The sequence below is a fragment of the Miniopterus schreibersii genome (genome assembly GCF_964146895.1).
Source record: "Miniopterus schreibersii genome assembly, chromosome: 2".
Lineage (NCBI taxonomy): Eukaryota > Metazoa > Chordata > Mammalia > Chiroptera > Miniopteridae > Miniopterus > Miniopterus schreibersii.
Genome location: NC_138102.1, coordinates 156013080 through 156030534, shown reverse-complemented (window position 1 = coordinate 156030534; position 17455 = coordinate 156013080). Strand labels below are relative to the sequence as shown.

The 17455-nt window shown below is 40.0% G+C and overlaps 1 protein-coding gene across 2 annotated transcripts in view; it reads left to right on the top strand.

Moving 5' to 3' along the window:
- RASSF8 (Ras association domain family member 8) overlaps positions 1-11651 on the top strand; it is a 95350-nt gene extending 83699 nt beyond the window's left edge. For both annotated transcript variants that reach the window (XM_081128148.1, XM_081128149.1), the window contains 3 exons: positions 3445-4334; positions 6383-6527; positions 7576-11651. In XM_081128148.1, coding sequence (XP_080984274.1) covers positions 3445-4334; positions 6383-6527; positions 7576-7697 — 1157 coding nt within the window. In that variant the 3' untranslated portion in view covers positions 7698-11651. The remainder of the gene's footprint in view (positions 1-3444; positions 4335-6382; positions 6528-7575) is intronic.
- The last annotated feature ends 5804 nt before the right edge of the window (positions 11652-17455 follow it).

Below are 17455 nucleotides of genomic sequence, written 5' to 3'. Positions count from 1 at the left end.
TGACAGATAGATAGATAGATAGATGATAGATAGATAGATGATAGATAGATAGATAAATAGATAGATAGATAGATGATAGATAGATAGATGATAGATAGATAGATAGATAGATAGATGATAGATAGATAGATAGATAGATGATAGATAGATATCAATGATAGATGATAGATAGATAGATAGATAGATAGATGATAGATATCAATGATAGATAGATGATAGATAGATGATAGATAGATAGATAGATAGATAGATAGATAGATGACAGATAGATAGATAGATGATAGGTAGATAGATAGATAGAAAGATATCGATGATAGATGATGATAGATAGATAGATATTGATGATAGATAGATAGATGATTGATAGATGATAGATAGATAGATAGATAGATAGATAGATAGATAGATAGATAGATAGATAGATAGATAATAGGTAGATGTGGGTGGGTGTGTATATATTCCTCACCCGAGGATGTTTTTCTTGATTTGAGAGAGAGAGAAAGGGATGGGGGGGGGGAGAGAGAGAAACATCGATGTGAGAGAGAAAATGGATTGGTTGCCTCCCATACATGCCCGGGCCAGGAAACAAACCCAAACTAGGTATGTGCCCTGACCGGGAATCAAACCCACAACCTTTTTTGTGTATGGGACAGTGCTCCAACCAACTGAGCCACCGGCCAGGGCTAGTCAGTATTTTATTTACCATTACGTAATGTGACACACAGTGCTAGGTGCCAAAACGGCTTCAATTGCAAATGGCACAGATAGATGAAAGATAGATAGATAGATAGATAGATAGATAGATAGATAGATAGATAGATAGATAATAGATAGATATTCCTTTTTATTAGTTTTAAGGCTATATCAAGGTAGTATGCAAGGTAGAACTAAATGTATCCATTTAATAAAATGCTCTAAAGGGAGTTTTTCAGGAGAAATTTGAATTTATCTAAATCAATAGGATCTGTAGAGCCTTGCCAAATATAGGTATTAGAAACAATGATTATGGGATTTAATTCTTACATAAACTATCTAAAACTCAATTTCTATAATAAAATCAAAGCTATTCATTTACCTTTTTAAAAACCTTTTTTATATTACTGAATGGAATCTTTTCTCTTTCTTTTCTTTTTTTTCTTAATTGTACTAAATGTGCATTATTTAACAAAAGGGAAAAACTGGCAGTAAAAGTAATTCTAAATAATCTTCTACCAAGACATTCTCAAAGGGCAACAGTACCATTAAGCATTGGAAAAGTCAGGTTTATATTTAATTATGACTATATTCGAGTCTTTAAAACTTTTAATTTAGCTTGAATAGTTTAACGATTCAGTTTTCTTTTTAAAGACACTTCATTGGCCTGATCGAATTAGATAGGCCTAGTCTAACCCCTCCTGTGACCGATGCGGACCCAGAGGTCCAGCGGCAGGAGTGGATCCTGAAGGTAGTTAAAAAGCAGCAGAGCCAGGAACACAAAGTGCTGTGATCGTTGAAGCAGTGTGTTCCTTGCACATTTGTCATGTGGCTTTTCTTGGGGTGATTCCAGTAATTTTTAACCTGAAAATTGTTACAAACCAATTAGATTTCAGAAAGCCAATCAATATGCTGAGGCTTTCTTTTCATTCCCTTTGTTTGCCCAGGTATTTTGATAATAACCTAATATTTGTGTAGCACTTTTCAGTTTTACAAAACATTTTTATATTTGACATCTCACTTGACTCTCACAGCAACACTGTCAAGTAAGAAAATACACTCACCTTGTTGATGAGGAAACGGAAGCTAAAGGAAATGTAATAAATTGTGCAAATCCTGTAAATGGATGGCCGAGGCAGATCTAAACACAGGCCTTCCTACTCCAAAGTTTTTCCTTCTGCTCCTGTGTAGCTTTACAGGGTTGGGAGTTGCTGAAAGTTGCTTCAGGATTTTGTTAAAGTCAGATTATCCCTATTTAAAGGAGGTCCCTGGTCAGCCCTTTCATTATGCAACAGTGTCTTTAATAAAGGCTGCCATGTACCGAGCACCTGCTATGGGCCAGGTGTCGTGGTACGTGCTTTACCGCACTTGACTCTATTATAACCTGTGAGGCTCTGCTACTCTCCTCATACACAAGTAAAATTCTGCTGCTTCCAGTAAGTAATTTACCCAGAATTAAGTCTCCAGTGTGTTTGCCTCCAACTCTCCAACTTTTCAGGTGCCCTTAACAGAGCACATTGCATGTGCTCAAAGCAGTATCATTCCTCATGTGCTGCTTCAGAATTGCATCCATGGGTGTTCATAGTTACATATCCAGATCTCTACTTAGTGACACAGTAATTGAGAAAATGCTTCTGTTGGTTTAGAAGCTCATGAAATTGAAAAAGAAGGCAGGGAAAATCAGTCAGTAGCTATATATGCAAGTATTATAATTGCTAGGTAGCAGGGTCAGTTTTTTTCTTTCTCATAACATTAACTACTAATGGACACTTCTTTTCATTGAGATATAATTAACATATAACATTATATTAGTTTCAGGTGTCATCTGATGGACAACCTTAACAAAATTCATGTAATCCATCTGAACCACTCACCTTAAATGGAAATATTGAGGAAGTATATTCATGCTAATGGCATTATATTGTCTTCTGAAACTTAATCTTCCATAATTACTAGTTAGGTTCAGTGGTTTTTTTTTAATTTAAATGTGAGTTTGTTCTGTTTTTGCTTTTAATACTATTTTTGCCTTTTAAATATTTTAGAGGGATCTTTGAAGCTATTACTATCAAAATGGAACAAAACTTTTCTTCAGGCCCCTCTTTTTTATGTGAAATTATTTTGAAGGGTTGTTTTTAGTGAGGTGATTTATTTTATTTGCCACAGGTGTGCAGGAAGACACCAGCTGTGGAAACTATGGGTTTGCCAAGGCCTCGTGGGGAGACAGGAAAGACCTGTCCAGCTGCCTGTTAGCTGAGCAGCAGGTTCCCCACTGGCTTCCTGTCTCCTTTGAGGTGGAGAAATGGGCCTCCAACCTCCCCAAGTCCTAATGAGTAGAGAAAGCAGAGAATTACAAAGTGGAAGTTTATTCAGGTTTTGGAGTGCTACCTGGTTCCTGGGAGCAGCCCTCCCGGCTTCCAGGGGGCATCCTAGTGTCCTCCTTTGTTTCAGAGGGAGGTCTTGCTCCGAGCAAGAAGGTCTAGGCCATCAGGTACTTGACAAGAGTATAAGATTCTCACTGAAGTTTCAAGTATAAAGTTGAATTTCTAAGCAAGTCTGAAGAGTATATGCAGTTCACATCCTGTGAGTTTATGCTGTTACACATCTCAAAGAGTTCAGTGTCTTCAAGTGAAAGTTTCACAGGCGGCATGGATCAGACCTTGATGCTAATCAAGAAGACTATCAAATAGCATCATTTATATCGTTCTTTTAGCTATCGCATGTGACAGTATATTGTTATCTTTTCTTGTCTAGGTCGAACTGGAAGGTACACTCTGATAGAAAAATGGAGAGACACTGAGAGACATTTGGCACCTCATGAAAATCCCATCATATCCTTAAACAAATGGGGGCAGTATGCTAGTGACGTGCAGCTTATTTTACGTCGGACGGGGCCCTCTCTCAGTGAGCGGCCCACTTCCGACAGCGTGGCGCGAATTCCTGAAAGAACTTTATACAGGCAGAGTTTGCCCCCCTTAGCCAAACTGAGGCCTCAGGTTGACAAATCAATCAAACGCAGAGAACCTAAGAGGAAATCATTAACATTTACAGGAGGCGCCAAAGGATTAATGGACATTTTTGGAAAAGGCAAAGAAACTGAATTTAAGCAAAAGGTGCTAAATAACTGCCGAACGACAGCAGACGAATTAAAGAAACTGATCCGTTTGCAGACAGAGAAGCTTCAGTCCATTGAGAAAGAGCTGAAGTCAAATGAAATAGAGATACAGTTTTGGGAGCAAAAGTACAGTTCTAACCTTGAAGAGGAAATTGTCCGCCTGGAGCAAAAGATCAAAAGGAATGATGTAGAAATTGAAGAGGAGGAATTTTGGGAAAATGAATTACAGATTGAACAGGAAAATGAAAAACAGCTGAAGGATCAACTTCAAGAAATAAGACAGAAAATAACAGAGTGTGAGAGCAAATTAAAGGACTATTTGGCTCAGATCCAGACTATGGAAAGCGGTCTGGAGGCAGAAAAATTGCAACGGGAAGTCCAGGAGGCACAGGTCAATGAAGAAGAAGTTAAAGGAAAGATCGGAAAGGTCAAAGGGGAAATTGACATTCAAGGCCAGCAGAGCCTGAGGCTGGAAAATGGCATTAAAGCTGTGGAAAGATCTCTTGGACAAGCCACCAAGCGATTGCAGGTAAGTACATGTGTTTCATCTATTGAAAAAGAATTAATATATTTTTGACATCTCTAATGACTAGCCATTTTCTCTTACATTTAAAGTTAGACACCTGCCTTAGTGTATAACTTTTTTAGAAATCTTGTGACTGACAATCAAGCTCAGGTGTGAGACCAAAACAAAGGTGAGCGCTAAAGCCCTGCTGATCTTTGCTCCAGGGAAGGGGCTGTCTTACTGTGGCGGCTGCCGCCTTAGGTAATCCCAATATAGGAGAAGGGAATCTCAGCTGGGATGGACACTAAGGATGCCGTAGTGAATGTGACCTTCTTTTAGAGATAGGGAAACCCGAGGCTGAAAGAGATTACCAAGGATTGGATTACCGAGGATCGTAAGGCTAGTTGGCTGCTCATCTGTACGGAAACAGTCCCGTTCCCTTTTCCCCTCTCCAGGTTACCTCCTTTGCTTCCTGAGGAGGGGGCACAAAGCCTTCTCTCTGATTTTTCCCCCTCTCTGCAGTTGGAGTATAAGAACATTTATAGATCATCACATATACCCTGATCACTCAACTTACATTCTTGGATACCCATTCTTGAAAAGGCAATGTGGTGATGTTACGGGAGTTGATATGAGAAAGACACACAGTTGATCATAACAGGCTACTTAAATTTAAACTAATTAAGATTAAATAATATTCCATAAAGCTGTTTACAACTATTAAGTAAATGTAAGGTGGCTTTTAGTCACAGCTGGCCACGTTTCAGGTGCTCAGCGTCGCGTGTCTAGTGCGTCCCGTACTGGGCAGTGCAGGCATGGAAGCTTGCTGCCCAGAGTGCGGTCATGAGGCTTCGGGCACACTGGCTAGAAGTTCATAGTCCACGTTATAACAAGATCTCCAGTCAGTACCTATGACACTGCAGTTTGAGAAGAGCTGCCTTAGAGTATGAACCATTCCAGAAGCCGAAAAAGCTAAGGTTTCAGGAAGATCTCATGTGATTTCTCCATCATTAACTATATGTCGTGAGAGATGAAACTGCTCTCCCCCCTCCAATTTTGAAAATCAGTAATTTCTCAATAGAAGGTTGCTAACCTCTGATTTGTCAGTATTTTACTATTTGAATTCATTTTGACACTTCAAGGGTACAATTGGAAATTGTGTTGCCTTTGAAAAGACAGTATTACTTACAGGAAACACTAATTTATGACAGTCATTGCTAGTAAATCCCACTACCTAGTGAAAGATACCTAATAGTCAAACTAGTAACATACCTCCAAGTACCCCCTACCCTCAAAGCAAGTAAACAACCACTCTTTCCCTATGGTTGTCTTTCCTGCTGCTTCCAAACCCTCAGACACACCCTGCCTAGGTGGGGCCTTGATACTTTTTCTTCGAGTACAGAAAAGGAGAGGAAGGAGAGAAAATCCGTTTAAATCACAGAATGCCTCTCCTTGCTTTCAGACTCTTCCAGCTGTCCAAACTTGATCTCTCTTCTTTAGGGCTCAGCAATTCTCAAAACTGTCTTCTCCAAAGATTTAAAAACCCCATAGTGAGAATCCTGTGGGAATCGTGCTTTCCTCTTGCTATCCTATAAATTTCAGTAACAGATCTCATGAGAACTTAAACAGTTTACAGAAAGCAAGAACTCTGCATCTCATGGACCAAAGGACTATTCATTTTGCAGTCAGTTATGAAGGGGATAACAGGGAAATTTAATTGTTAACAGCTTAGCAAGATTACTGTAAGCACTGGAATGGATGGAAACTAATATTTTATTGATGAAAATTTATAGACATGTATTTATTTCATCAGGTGCATAATATATTCCTAACAAAGGAAATCATCACATTTAAGGGGCCAGGCTAGCCTGTCTTTTGTTTGCTTATTTTTGGGCCCATGCACACAGAAAGTGACCTCTTTAGCCCCTTGTATGGCTGTTACCCAGACTTGTTAAATTCTCTCCTGTGAGAGCGAGTATCCCACATTCAGCCCTGCAGCTGATGGACTGTCACCAGGATGGCTGGCCAATCCCAAATCCTCAAATTTAAAAAAAATTGTAACTTCTTTCTAGGACAAAGAACAAGAACTGGAGCAGTTGACTAAAGAGCTGCGGCAGGTCAATCTCCAGCAGTTTATCCAGCAGACAGGGACAAAAGTAACCGTTTTGCCAGCGGAGCCTATTGAAGTAGAGGCCTCACATGCAGACCTAGAAAGGGGTAAGATGTTGAGAAATCTGCTTTTTTTTTTTTCTTTTTTCAACTTTATTCTCACCAGTTAACTTTACATAGACTTCTGGCATTCAGTAAAAGTGTTAGTCTAACCATTCAAAGCTAATTCTCTTGGGGCATTTAAAAAAAATTTTGATGTACACACTGTTTCTGGGGAAAAGCAATAATATTTAAGTTATTTGTTTACTTAAATGAGCATGAAATCACCAAATCTTATATCATTTTCCTGAAGATTGCATGAGTCATAGTCTATTTGAGTTTTAGCTTCTGTCTGTTCCTAATGTCCCTTCTTCCTCTCCTAAAATTAATTAATTTGAGCTGATATTTAAAAGACACTTCTAGCTTATTTCACTTAGCATAATATTCTCCAGGTCCATCCATACTGTCCCAAAGGGTATGAGATTCTTCTTCTTTACAGCTGCGTAGTACTCCATGGTGTAAAGAAAAATATCACATGATCTCACTTATACGGGGAATCTAAAGAACATAATAAACTGATGAACAGAATAGATTCAATGACATGGAAACATAGATGAGACTGATGAATGTCAGAGGGATGGAGGAGGGCGGGTGGGTAGAGGGGGAGAGAGTAACCAAAGAATTTATATGCACATATGCACAACCCAAGGACACGGACAATGGTGGGGAGAGGGACTGGGGAGGGGGAAGGAACGGGGGGGAACAGGTCATTGGGGAGAAAAAGGGACATCTGTAATATTTTAAACAAAAATAAAATTTAAATAAATAAATAAATAAATAAAAGACACTTCTAAATCAGTATATGAATGTGGTATGAACAACCAAGAAAGAAGCAAATTGCTTACCTTCTGGAAAGATCATTAACTGCTCAAATCACTGAAAACTCGGTTTATCAGCTGAGAGTGTCAAGCAGAGTTAGCCTTCTTCTGTCGCCCCCGGACCCACAGGGGATTGTAATTGTCACTGTATGTTCCTTAGGGCAAGAAAAGTTCTAATTTTTCCTATTGCTAAGTACTCAAGCTGATGAGTACATCCGATGACTCTGTTTCCTGTTTAGAGGCAGCCTTCCAGTCTGGGTCCCTGAAGCGGCCTGGTTCGTCTCGGCAGCTCCCCAGTAATCTTCGGATCCTGCAGAATCCTATTTCATCTGGTTTCAATCCCGAAGGCATATATGTATAACGTCTTTAGGAGAGAGACCCAATAAAGGTACCACGGACAGTAAAAATTCTTTCTTTGATTTGTGCCAATGACGAACAGAGATGTATTTCACAAGCCACCATATCTTTTTCTGTCCTAAATTGCATACCACTCGGAGCCATACCTTGTGCACTGATGCTAAAGAACAAAGAAACTGTTTCCACACATCAACAGTGTTGACATTTTTATCCAGCAGCTGTAATGCAAAGCCTTCGTTTTTATTTGTAGCATTTTGAGAGCTTTAGAGAAGTATTAAACTGTGTGTATACATAAAAAAACCGTGACTTAAGATTGAAGAGAAGTATGTGACTGGCTTAGTTTAATTTATTCCATGTAATCAATTACTGTGTGAATGTTGATGTTTTACTGTTTTTTATTAATACTTACATACTGTGTGATTATGACTGTGTGTGCATGTGGCCAGACTCCAGCGTGCATTGCTGATTTACAACTACGCAAGTGTCATCGGGTGCTCCGCCGTCGAAGCTGACTCCGAAAGAGCCCACGTACATTTACTTTGTGAACTTGTCCTAGCCATTGCTTAGTTGGGTGAAATAATTCAGCTTTTCTTTTTAATCTGGGGTTTAATCTTTTCTTTACAATATTTTCAGTATTTGAATGACCACATACCAGAACAGAAGTATTTTCATGACGTAAATTATATGTTTAAATGGTTTGCAGTGCTTCCAACACTGTTGAACGGAGATGTGAATGCTGAACATCTACCCAGACAGGCGCGGGGTTCCTGATACATTCTGCCCTGCCTTATGGTTTTCCTCGTGTGGATCCTCAGAGTCACCATATGTATAAGTTAGAGGTATCTGAGGACCAGGGCAGTCTAGTTTAGGAAGGTTGTTTTAAGTGATGTATTTTTTAAATAACCCACTTCATTTGTGTGGTCTTTTGGTGTCAGCACCCACGGGTAAGGTGTTAGTTACTTGCACACTATTTGCTCTGTACATTATGGACTATTGCGATCTCTCCAATCACTTAAATAGCAAGAAAGTAGGTTGGAGTTAGGTACTTTTTACCAAGGACATAAAGTTAAATTCAGTGTTTGTTTTCATTTTTGAGCTTGACTTTTATAGGACGTTAATCTCCATTTGTACACATATTTTCTTATTTATAACACCAAAAATGAGTCAGCACCCCTCCCATGAGTAGTGATTTAACTAATAAGACTCACAATATCTAAATGGATATGGTCAGGTACCTCTGAGCCATTTTTACATTCCCTCTGATCAGAATTTGGTACAACTTAATTAAGAGCTTTTTCTGAAATTAATAGTTTTTAATTCACAGAAAAATACATTCTCTGTATTCCATGCAACAGAGTAATGGTGGATTAGTATATTAATGCCATGGTAACAATAAAAGATGTAAGTTGTAGCTTATGCATGAGGGCAACTTTGGATGTTTTAACACATTTGACTTATTTTTGCTTTAATGAATGCTGAGAATGCTGCTATATTTAGGTTTCCAATGGAAAGTTATAAGAATGGCTATGAAAATACATAGAAGCTTCTAGACAACTGAAAGTGATAATGCAGAGTTGCCTTTTCTAGTTCAGCTAAATGGCAGACCTCAACTAAAGGTATTACTTTCTTTGGGTTCTTGGAGTTATTGAGTTGACTTGCCATTGTTACTATTTTGCAAATAACTTGAGAAGTAAATGATTTTTACCTAAATAAGAATCATTTTTGCTCTCAATTTATACACATCTGCTCTCAATTTATAATAGATATTTCATATCTACATATGATTAAAAATTATGAGAATTAAAAAATCAAAGTAATTTGTAGATTTTGTGACAATAATGATGTATGGATGCCTGACATACGCCTTATTTTCAAAGGGTTCCATCCTGTACTGAGTCATTTTGTTACTGTTACTCAGAGAAGTCGTGGTCTTATTCACAAAGAAAAATATTTTTATAAACTGATCGCATTCTGTTTAAATCAAAGTGTGAAACTAAAGATATATTCAACGTGGCATGCCATGAGAAACATAAGTCAGTACCCAAATTTGTTGATGTAAATTCTTATCAGCATTAATAACTAGAGACTGGCAGCATCCTTCCACCTTAGTGGTCTTGGGCTCCCCAGCCTTGTATCACAGGTAACCTCTCTGACAACCTCATCTGAGTTTTATGATCTAATTACAGATAAAAATACTATTTCCTAGATGAGAAGAGTATATAAACATGAACTTGATGAATACAATGAGCAGCTGTACTTTTTAATCAGTTATATTACTTCCAGAAGCACACCTCTAAGAAATATTTTCTAAGTCTTTTTTTAAAATAGTGCAAAGAAAACTCATTTCTCTAGAACATCTTTAAAATATTTTAGTTGTTCCTAATCACTTTTATCCATTGTGAATATAAATGAGTTAGATTAAGTGCCACATCTTTGGATATATTGGGGGCGAGGGGCAGCAATGGTATATAAAAATACCAAATATAAAATTTTGAATCTGGGGAATATTCAGGTTCTAAAGGCTAAATTAGGTGACAACTTCTTTGTTACTGTACTGCAAATTCTTTTGTTGTGATTTTCTACAAGTATTAAATACATTAGAAGATAATTTTTTTACCAAGGAATAATTTGAAATAGCATTAGTATATATGACCCTTTGAGCATCTGTCATCCACATAGAATGACCTGTTGTGGGTTGCCACAGTCCTTTTGTGGTTCTTATAAGATACTTTGGTCCATTAGCATTTGTTTTTCATCTTGATGCACAGGGGATTTACATGTGAAGCTTCAGCTTCCCCAAGTCCTCACTAAACTAACCCTCAATTCCCATAGTTCAAGTTAGTCGTCATTAGTCATAAACTAGAGCTAACACAAGACTCTTACAGTAAAAATATAAGGCTTATGGTGTGAAATGTGAATTTTAACAGTGTTCAAGAGGAGCAAATAAGCATTTGCTTCTGGAGCATAAATAATTTTTTTATCTGCATTAAAAGAAAATTTTCTTTGTGAATAAGAGCAAAACTGTCTTTAGAAAAAAGAAACTTTATTGAAACCTTTTCTGTGAACATCTTTCCAAATTAAAACTATAATAATGAATTGAGGAAATAAAAACCGAAAAGCGAAAACTCTTGACTCCAGTTGTGTGGCGGGCGCGTGGGCAGATGGGCGGTTCCCGGTGTGCATTGCCTCTGAAAAATTGGGCCTTAATTTATATGTAAATAACAGTGTTGTGTTCACATCCCTCTTCTACCTGCTACGTTGTCTTTATTAGTCCATATTGTATAAAATTTTGCTCGTGTTACTTTTATATTATATCCATTTTTTTAATTGCATGTTTATACTATTTGCTGCAGTATTTTTAAGTTTTGGGTGAAGGCCATCAGCTGTATGGAGAAGACAAAACAATCACTATTTATTCAGTATTGCTGCTTTACATTTCCAGAATAGCTTCCATGCCGGGACAGTGGCTGCTTGAAAGCTGCAGGAGCTCTATTCCAATGCATTTTATATATTTTTAGAACCAAATAAATGCAGATAACTATTTAGTATACTAATTATATTAAACCAGCAGAAATATAAAGGCAATAAAGTATATACATATATATATATATATATATATGGGGGGAAGGGAAAGATTAAAAAATAGGTTTACAGCCAGACACGGTGATCGCCCTAAATGTATTGCTCAACCTGTCTTTCTTTATTGACCCAACAAGGATTTGAGTTGCTGCAGCTTTAAACAGAAAATTGCCACGTTCGCTACTTGTGGACACATAAGTATGCTTTTAGTACTGCTTTGCGTATGTACAAATAAAATATCTGTAGTCTGTATTATATGTAATTATTCTTTTCTTTTGACTCTCACTTCAAAATGTATGTTTTCTGATTATTATCATGAGCTGTAAAACAAAAGATCAATATCTGATATTCTCCCAAGTAATAAATTTTCAGGATTCATTGGGGCATTACCTGGCTGGCTTGTTTCTTATGTGTTTAATATTTTTAAATGTAATTTTATTTCCTTTCAAAGATGCCAAAGAGATTAAGTCCGCATATCAGTAACACAAGATTACATTTTTCTAAAAGTAATGTTAGTATAACTAAAGAATTATCTGTTGCTGGAAAGGTAGCTGCTTCATGCAAGTGAAACAGAATTGGGAAACTAAATGCCTCCCTTTTATTTCAAAAGTGAAAGAAAAAAGTGATTTTCACTGCAGCTCTTTATTCCCAGATCTTCAAAACCATAAGTGAGAGGAAGAAAACTAACACTTTAGTACCTACTGTGTGCTGGGTACAGCAAGAGGGCTGCTCAGCCCCCCAGGGAACTTCTCCCAGATCACACCGCTGAGTAGTAGCTTACGTGGAATTTGAATTTGTACCTTGCAGACACGAGAGTGCTTTCCTGTATCCCATGATGAAGCTGCATGAGCTTTATCCTGCCCATTTTCTGCATTTTAACCATTTTCTAATGCGGAACTACGTACATCGTCATTTATATGTTTTTTTCCATCCTCACCTGAGGATATACTTACTGATTTTAGAGAGCGGAAGGGAGAAAGAGAAACATCAGTGTGAGAGAGAAACATTGATTCGTTGCCGCTTGTACACGCCCCAGCTGGGGACAGACCCCAAAACCTCGGCGTATCGCCCAACCGGGAATCGAACCCGAGACCTTTTTGGTGGACCGTTAATGCTCCAACCAACTGAGCCACCAGCCAGAAAAACGTCATTTATGTTTTTTTAATAGATGTTAGATCTTGACCAAGAAATTATATATATGAATAATAGTATGTTATAAAAGCAAAGATAAAATGAGAAACTTAAAATAATTCAAAATATTATTCTGTGTCCTGGTTGGAGGGACTTTTAGAATTTTAATTACCCTTCCTGCCCTCCTCTAAAGTCTTATGTTTTGTTAATGGCTGAGCAAGAAATAAAACCTGTTCGCTTGACGCCCCCCATACTGCGCACCCCACATGTTTGAGCGCCGGTGGAGGCCTGTGAAATGGGCATGGACACAGCAGACCCCTTTATGCTTCCTGCAGACAGGTTGCGAGCCTACGGGTGGCCAGACCCCGGGCTGAAACTAACATGATTTGCTTTGCCCTTCAACTGCAGTCTCATGAGCCCAACTAAAGGAACAAGATCAGAGCGCCAGGGAAGCACCCCAGGAGGGTTCTACCCCAGATGGGTGCTGGCGAACCCTAGAGAAGGGGTTTGAGGCAGGGAGTGCTGTCTGGAACACACTAGACGATGGGAAGGTGAGCCTGTGAGGCTGAGCAGGTGAATGGTCCAGGAAGGCTGCGAAAGGAGGTAGGTAGGCAGCAGGTGAATCACGAAGGGCCCTGCTTGCCGTGGTAAGGACCTTTCACTTTACCCTGAGCGCCGTGGAGGACTTTTAAGTATGGAAATGAAATGATAGGTTAGCACAGTGCTTTCAATCTTTTCATCTCATGGCACACAGAAACTAATCACTAAAATTCTGCGGCACACCAAAAAATACATTTTTTGCCCATCTGACAAAAAGATAGGTATAATTTTTATTTATTAACACTGGATGGCTATTGTGTTGGCTGTTATTTTTATCTTGACAGTCCAAGGGAAAAGAGGTTCATGGCCCTGACTAAATAGTCAGGTACAGTATTGCATGTTTTAAAAATGCTTGCGCCACACTGGTTGAAAATCGCTGTAGTAACCTGAACTAAGAAGCAGCTGATGGGGATATTCAATAGCAAATTTTTATTGAACAACTACTTTGTGCTTGGAGAAAACCAAACCAAAAAGGTTGCAGATATCCTAAGTAGACAGTAACAAAAGGACTTGATGTTTAAATGGTGGGGGTAGAATAAAAGCATGGAAGAAACTCCAGTGCTTGACAGCTATCCGCAGCCTCAGGGGGCTGGTGGAGATGGTGCTGTGGGTCTCTTGACGAGTAGTCATCACACACTGTTCTGTGTGCCAGGGCCGGGGGGAGGGGGGGGGAATGTCAGGAGGGGAGGAGGACTCCCCCCTTGTGGAGAGCCCCTGTGGGCTTCCTGCAAGAACTGCAGCGTTTGAAAAGCTCCTTGCAGCACCAGATTGACTCAGCCGAGTCTCTGGTATGCTGGACCATCATTAGACTTGACTTTGATACTATTCACCTGCCATGAGTATGTGTCCAGAATAATAGAAGGGTCCAACTATGGTCCAGACTGAAAGGAAGTGAGAGGGTGGGCAATTCACACTCATCTCTGTCTATGCCAAGTCAATATATAAACGTTTCCTGCAGTAGCCAGCAGGGTGAAAGTCAAACAGATGAATTGGAATACTTAGTAATCAGATTTTGTTTAAGCATAAAGAAAATCATAGATCCTCTAAGCATAGGACACAATGAGCTACAACGCTGTGTGGCAACAAGCACCACACAAAAGGAGGCTGGGAGAGCAGGGGTGTGTGTAGAATGTGCACCAGGAGCCACCCGCCCAGCCCAGGGGGCTGCACTTGGGGCGCCCTGACCCCGCCCTGACCCAGCCTGCGTCGGAACCCTCAAAGCCCGCGCCATCATTGAGCCAAAATAGATCTCCTCGTGACTGACAACTTTCCCTAGGACCACACACAAGAAACAATTCCTCAGCAATATGACAGCCCTTCAGACATTTGAAGACATCTATCGTACCCCTAGCGTTCTCTTTCCCAGACTAAATATCCCCAGTTCTTTCAAATGGCGTGGTTTCCAGCCTCCGCTCTCCTGAACATGCTCCACACCACTCCCAAGTGTGGCACCAGGACAGATCACAAAGCTCCACTGAGACCGGAGGAACTTGATTCATTTGTTACGCAGCCTAAAACTAAACTCGGGGTTGGGACGGTGGGTGGGTGATTGGTTAGTTCTTTGCAAACCTCATCTCATTTTTAAATCTGATTCACTCACTAAAATCCTGGTTTTTTCACATTTTCTACTGTCAGTGGAATCTTTCCTAATTTGTATATGTGTAACTGAGTTTTAGGACATTTTATCAAAATACTTATCATCTCTGAACACTTTGAAAGTAGTAAATCCCAGATGGAAGATGTGAGCTTTACTGTCAGGTCAGTAATGAGGTTAATTTCTGTCAAGGGCAACATGCGGCAGGAGCACACAACAGGGTGAGTGGGAAGGTTAGAGGAGGCTCCGTCGAGGAGCTGCAGTCGGCTCCAGAGGAGTAAGTAGACTTTTACTCGTATTTATTGAATGCCTACTATGTGGTGGACGCCGGAGATACGGCAGTGAACAGAAAAGATGCAAATCCCTGCCCACATGGAGCTTATATTTGAGAGGGAGAGACGGGAGCGGAGAAAAATATATAGTATTTTTTATTGTGATAAGAGCTAAGGAGAAAAAAAAAATTAAGCAGCAAAGAGCAACAGGACGTGCCAGAGGTTGAGGGAACGCTTGCAATTTTATATAGGTGGCTTAGGGAGGCTACTCAAAGATGACACTGGAGTGCAGACCTGAGGGAAGTGCCCGCACGCCTGCAGAAGGGAACAGGGGCTACCTGGCCACGTCGCCCACGTTGGGCTTTGGAAAGGAAGGTTTGGGAGGCCCGGCAGGCTTGTGGGGTCCAGCTTTCTGTTTCCAAGCAACTGACTCAGAATGTATAGGCCCTTCCTCGCTCTGAGCCAGTAACCCCTCCTCCCAGTTACTCCATCCGTCTGTCTTCTCAAATCAAATAACATGAAGGGAGAGGACATTTTAAAGATATTTTAAAAGATTTTTTGTCTGAATTGAATTACCCTTAATCCTTCCCAAATTAAAATGTCCTCTGTATAGACACAAACTTGATCTCTATTCCAAAATCATGGCTAGAGGAATATCTTCAGAACTAAAGATGCTTTACTTTGCTAGACATCCCTCTAAATTTAATGCATCTTTATAACCTAAAGATAACTTTTCCTATTCAAGATCTTAAATAAAACAAGCCATTATCAGGTACTTTGCCATATTGATCAGTGCTACAGTCTAAGGACGGGATCTGTAACGCGGCCCATGGGCTCCTAGGAAGGTTTTCAGAGGCTGCTTGCATAGAGACTCCCACTCTGGACACTTTGGGGTCCCAGAAAGTAGAGAGTGCACTGGGTAAGGATAAGATGAGGAGGGAGTGAAAGGAGATGGGGCCGTGTTGTGAAGAACCGTGAATTTCATCTGGTAGGCAGCGGAGAGCCAAGCAAGGTCAAAGGACCCTTAAGATTAGGTTTGCTTTGTAGGACGTTTGCTGTGGCCGTGACGCAGTGGCGGAGCTGCAGTTAGAGGAGGCTGCTGCTAGGAGACCCATGAAATTGCTTTATCTTCTGTGAAAACTGTCCTGATCTTCCTTCCCCTCCAAACTCCCCTCCGGTAAATACCATTGACAGCTCTTCACTTTGTGTCGCCGTTTCGCCCTGAACACATGTCTGACGTAGCCCATGAGAAAACGCCAGGTGGGCCCAAATGGAAGATTCCTAGACTGCAGTGCAAGGACAGATTCAGAGAGATTGCCCGAGTGATGGCACAGCAGAAATTCCAAAGCCCGGCATCTAGCTTAAGGCACAGGCAGGCTGACATATAATTAACTGTCACAGGATGTATGTACCTGTATATGTGTATATATGTATGTGTGTGTGTATATATATGCATATATATATGCATTGTTATATACATAATATTTAGATTATAATACATATAATAGCAGCCAAGTAAAAACCTTTCTTCTTACTGAATACCACTGTGTACAGACTTTAGTATACTCACATAAGCCGCTGGAATTGCTATATTGCTATTGCTTGTTGACCATAACACTCTTTTCAAGAGCTTCAACACCAAATAAGCTTAAAGACTTAGAGAAAACATAGTGGATCAGTAATTTGCAGGGTCCCCTCCATGCAAATGCCCACAAAGGGCTCCTCTCTGCAATGTGGTAAATGGAACGTCAGATGGAGCTACTAAACGGAAGTCTGGGCAAGTTCTTGAAAATCTGTTTTGTAGGAACCAGTTCACATCTAACTGTTTGATACGCCATTAGTTGCCTGTTGCCTTTATAGTTTCTTCTTTTATGACACAGCAAACGAGAGAGAATGCTTCCAAACCAGACTGTCACTTTTTTCATTTACTGTTGCCTCAAGGTTATATCCCTGATTTTTCTAAATAGACAAACATTTGGTATTTGGGGGGCGGGGGTGAGTGTCTGTTTGGGCCACTGGGATGCTGGTGGACCTCGATCTAAAATTCTACCACTTTGATATCTTTAATGGAAGTGGGATCCGTTGGGAAAGGAGCTAGCTAGAGGATGGTGAGTCAGGTTTTGCACTTGTCCTGTTTAGATGCTGGTAGGATCTGCATTGAGACGTCCAGAAAGCATTTCAACATTCAGAGTTGAAGCTTGAGAAGGACACAAAGCTGAAGATGGGCATAGGGAAACTATTTGCAGCAAGACAATAGCTAAAAATTCAGAAGAGCCCCTCCCCCCCAAAATACAAATATAGTCAGAGGACTGGCAGCCTTGGTGTCACCTGCCAGTTTCAGGTTCCATTCTGGACTTGATGAGTTAGAATTTGTATTTTAGCAAGGTCCTCGCATTATTCATGTGCACATTCAAGTGGCAGAAGTGCCGGAGGACACCAAGAAGACTGTCAAGCGACAGGAGCTGGAGAGACGTCGGCATTTACAAGGCTGACAGAAGAGACCACAAAGAGGGAGACCATGAGGAACCCGAAGATGAAATCTAGGGAGAAGGGTCGTCAAGAGCAGGTGGACAGAACATTAAACAA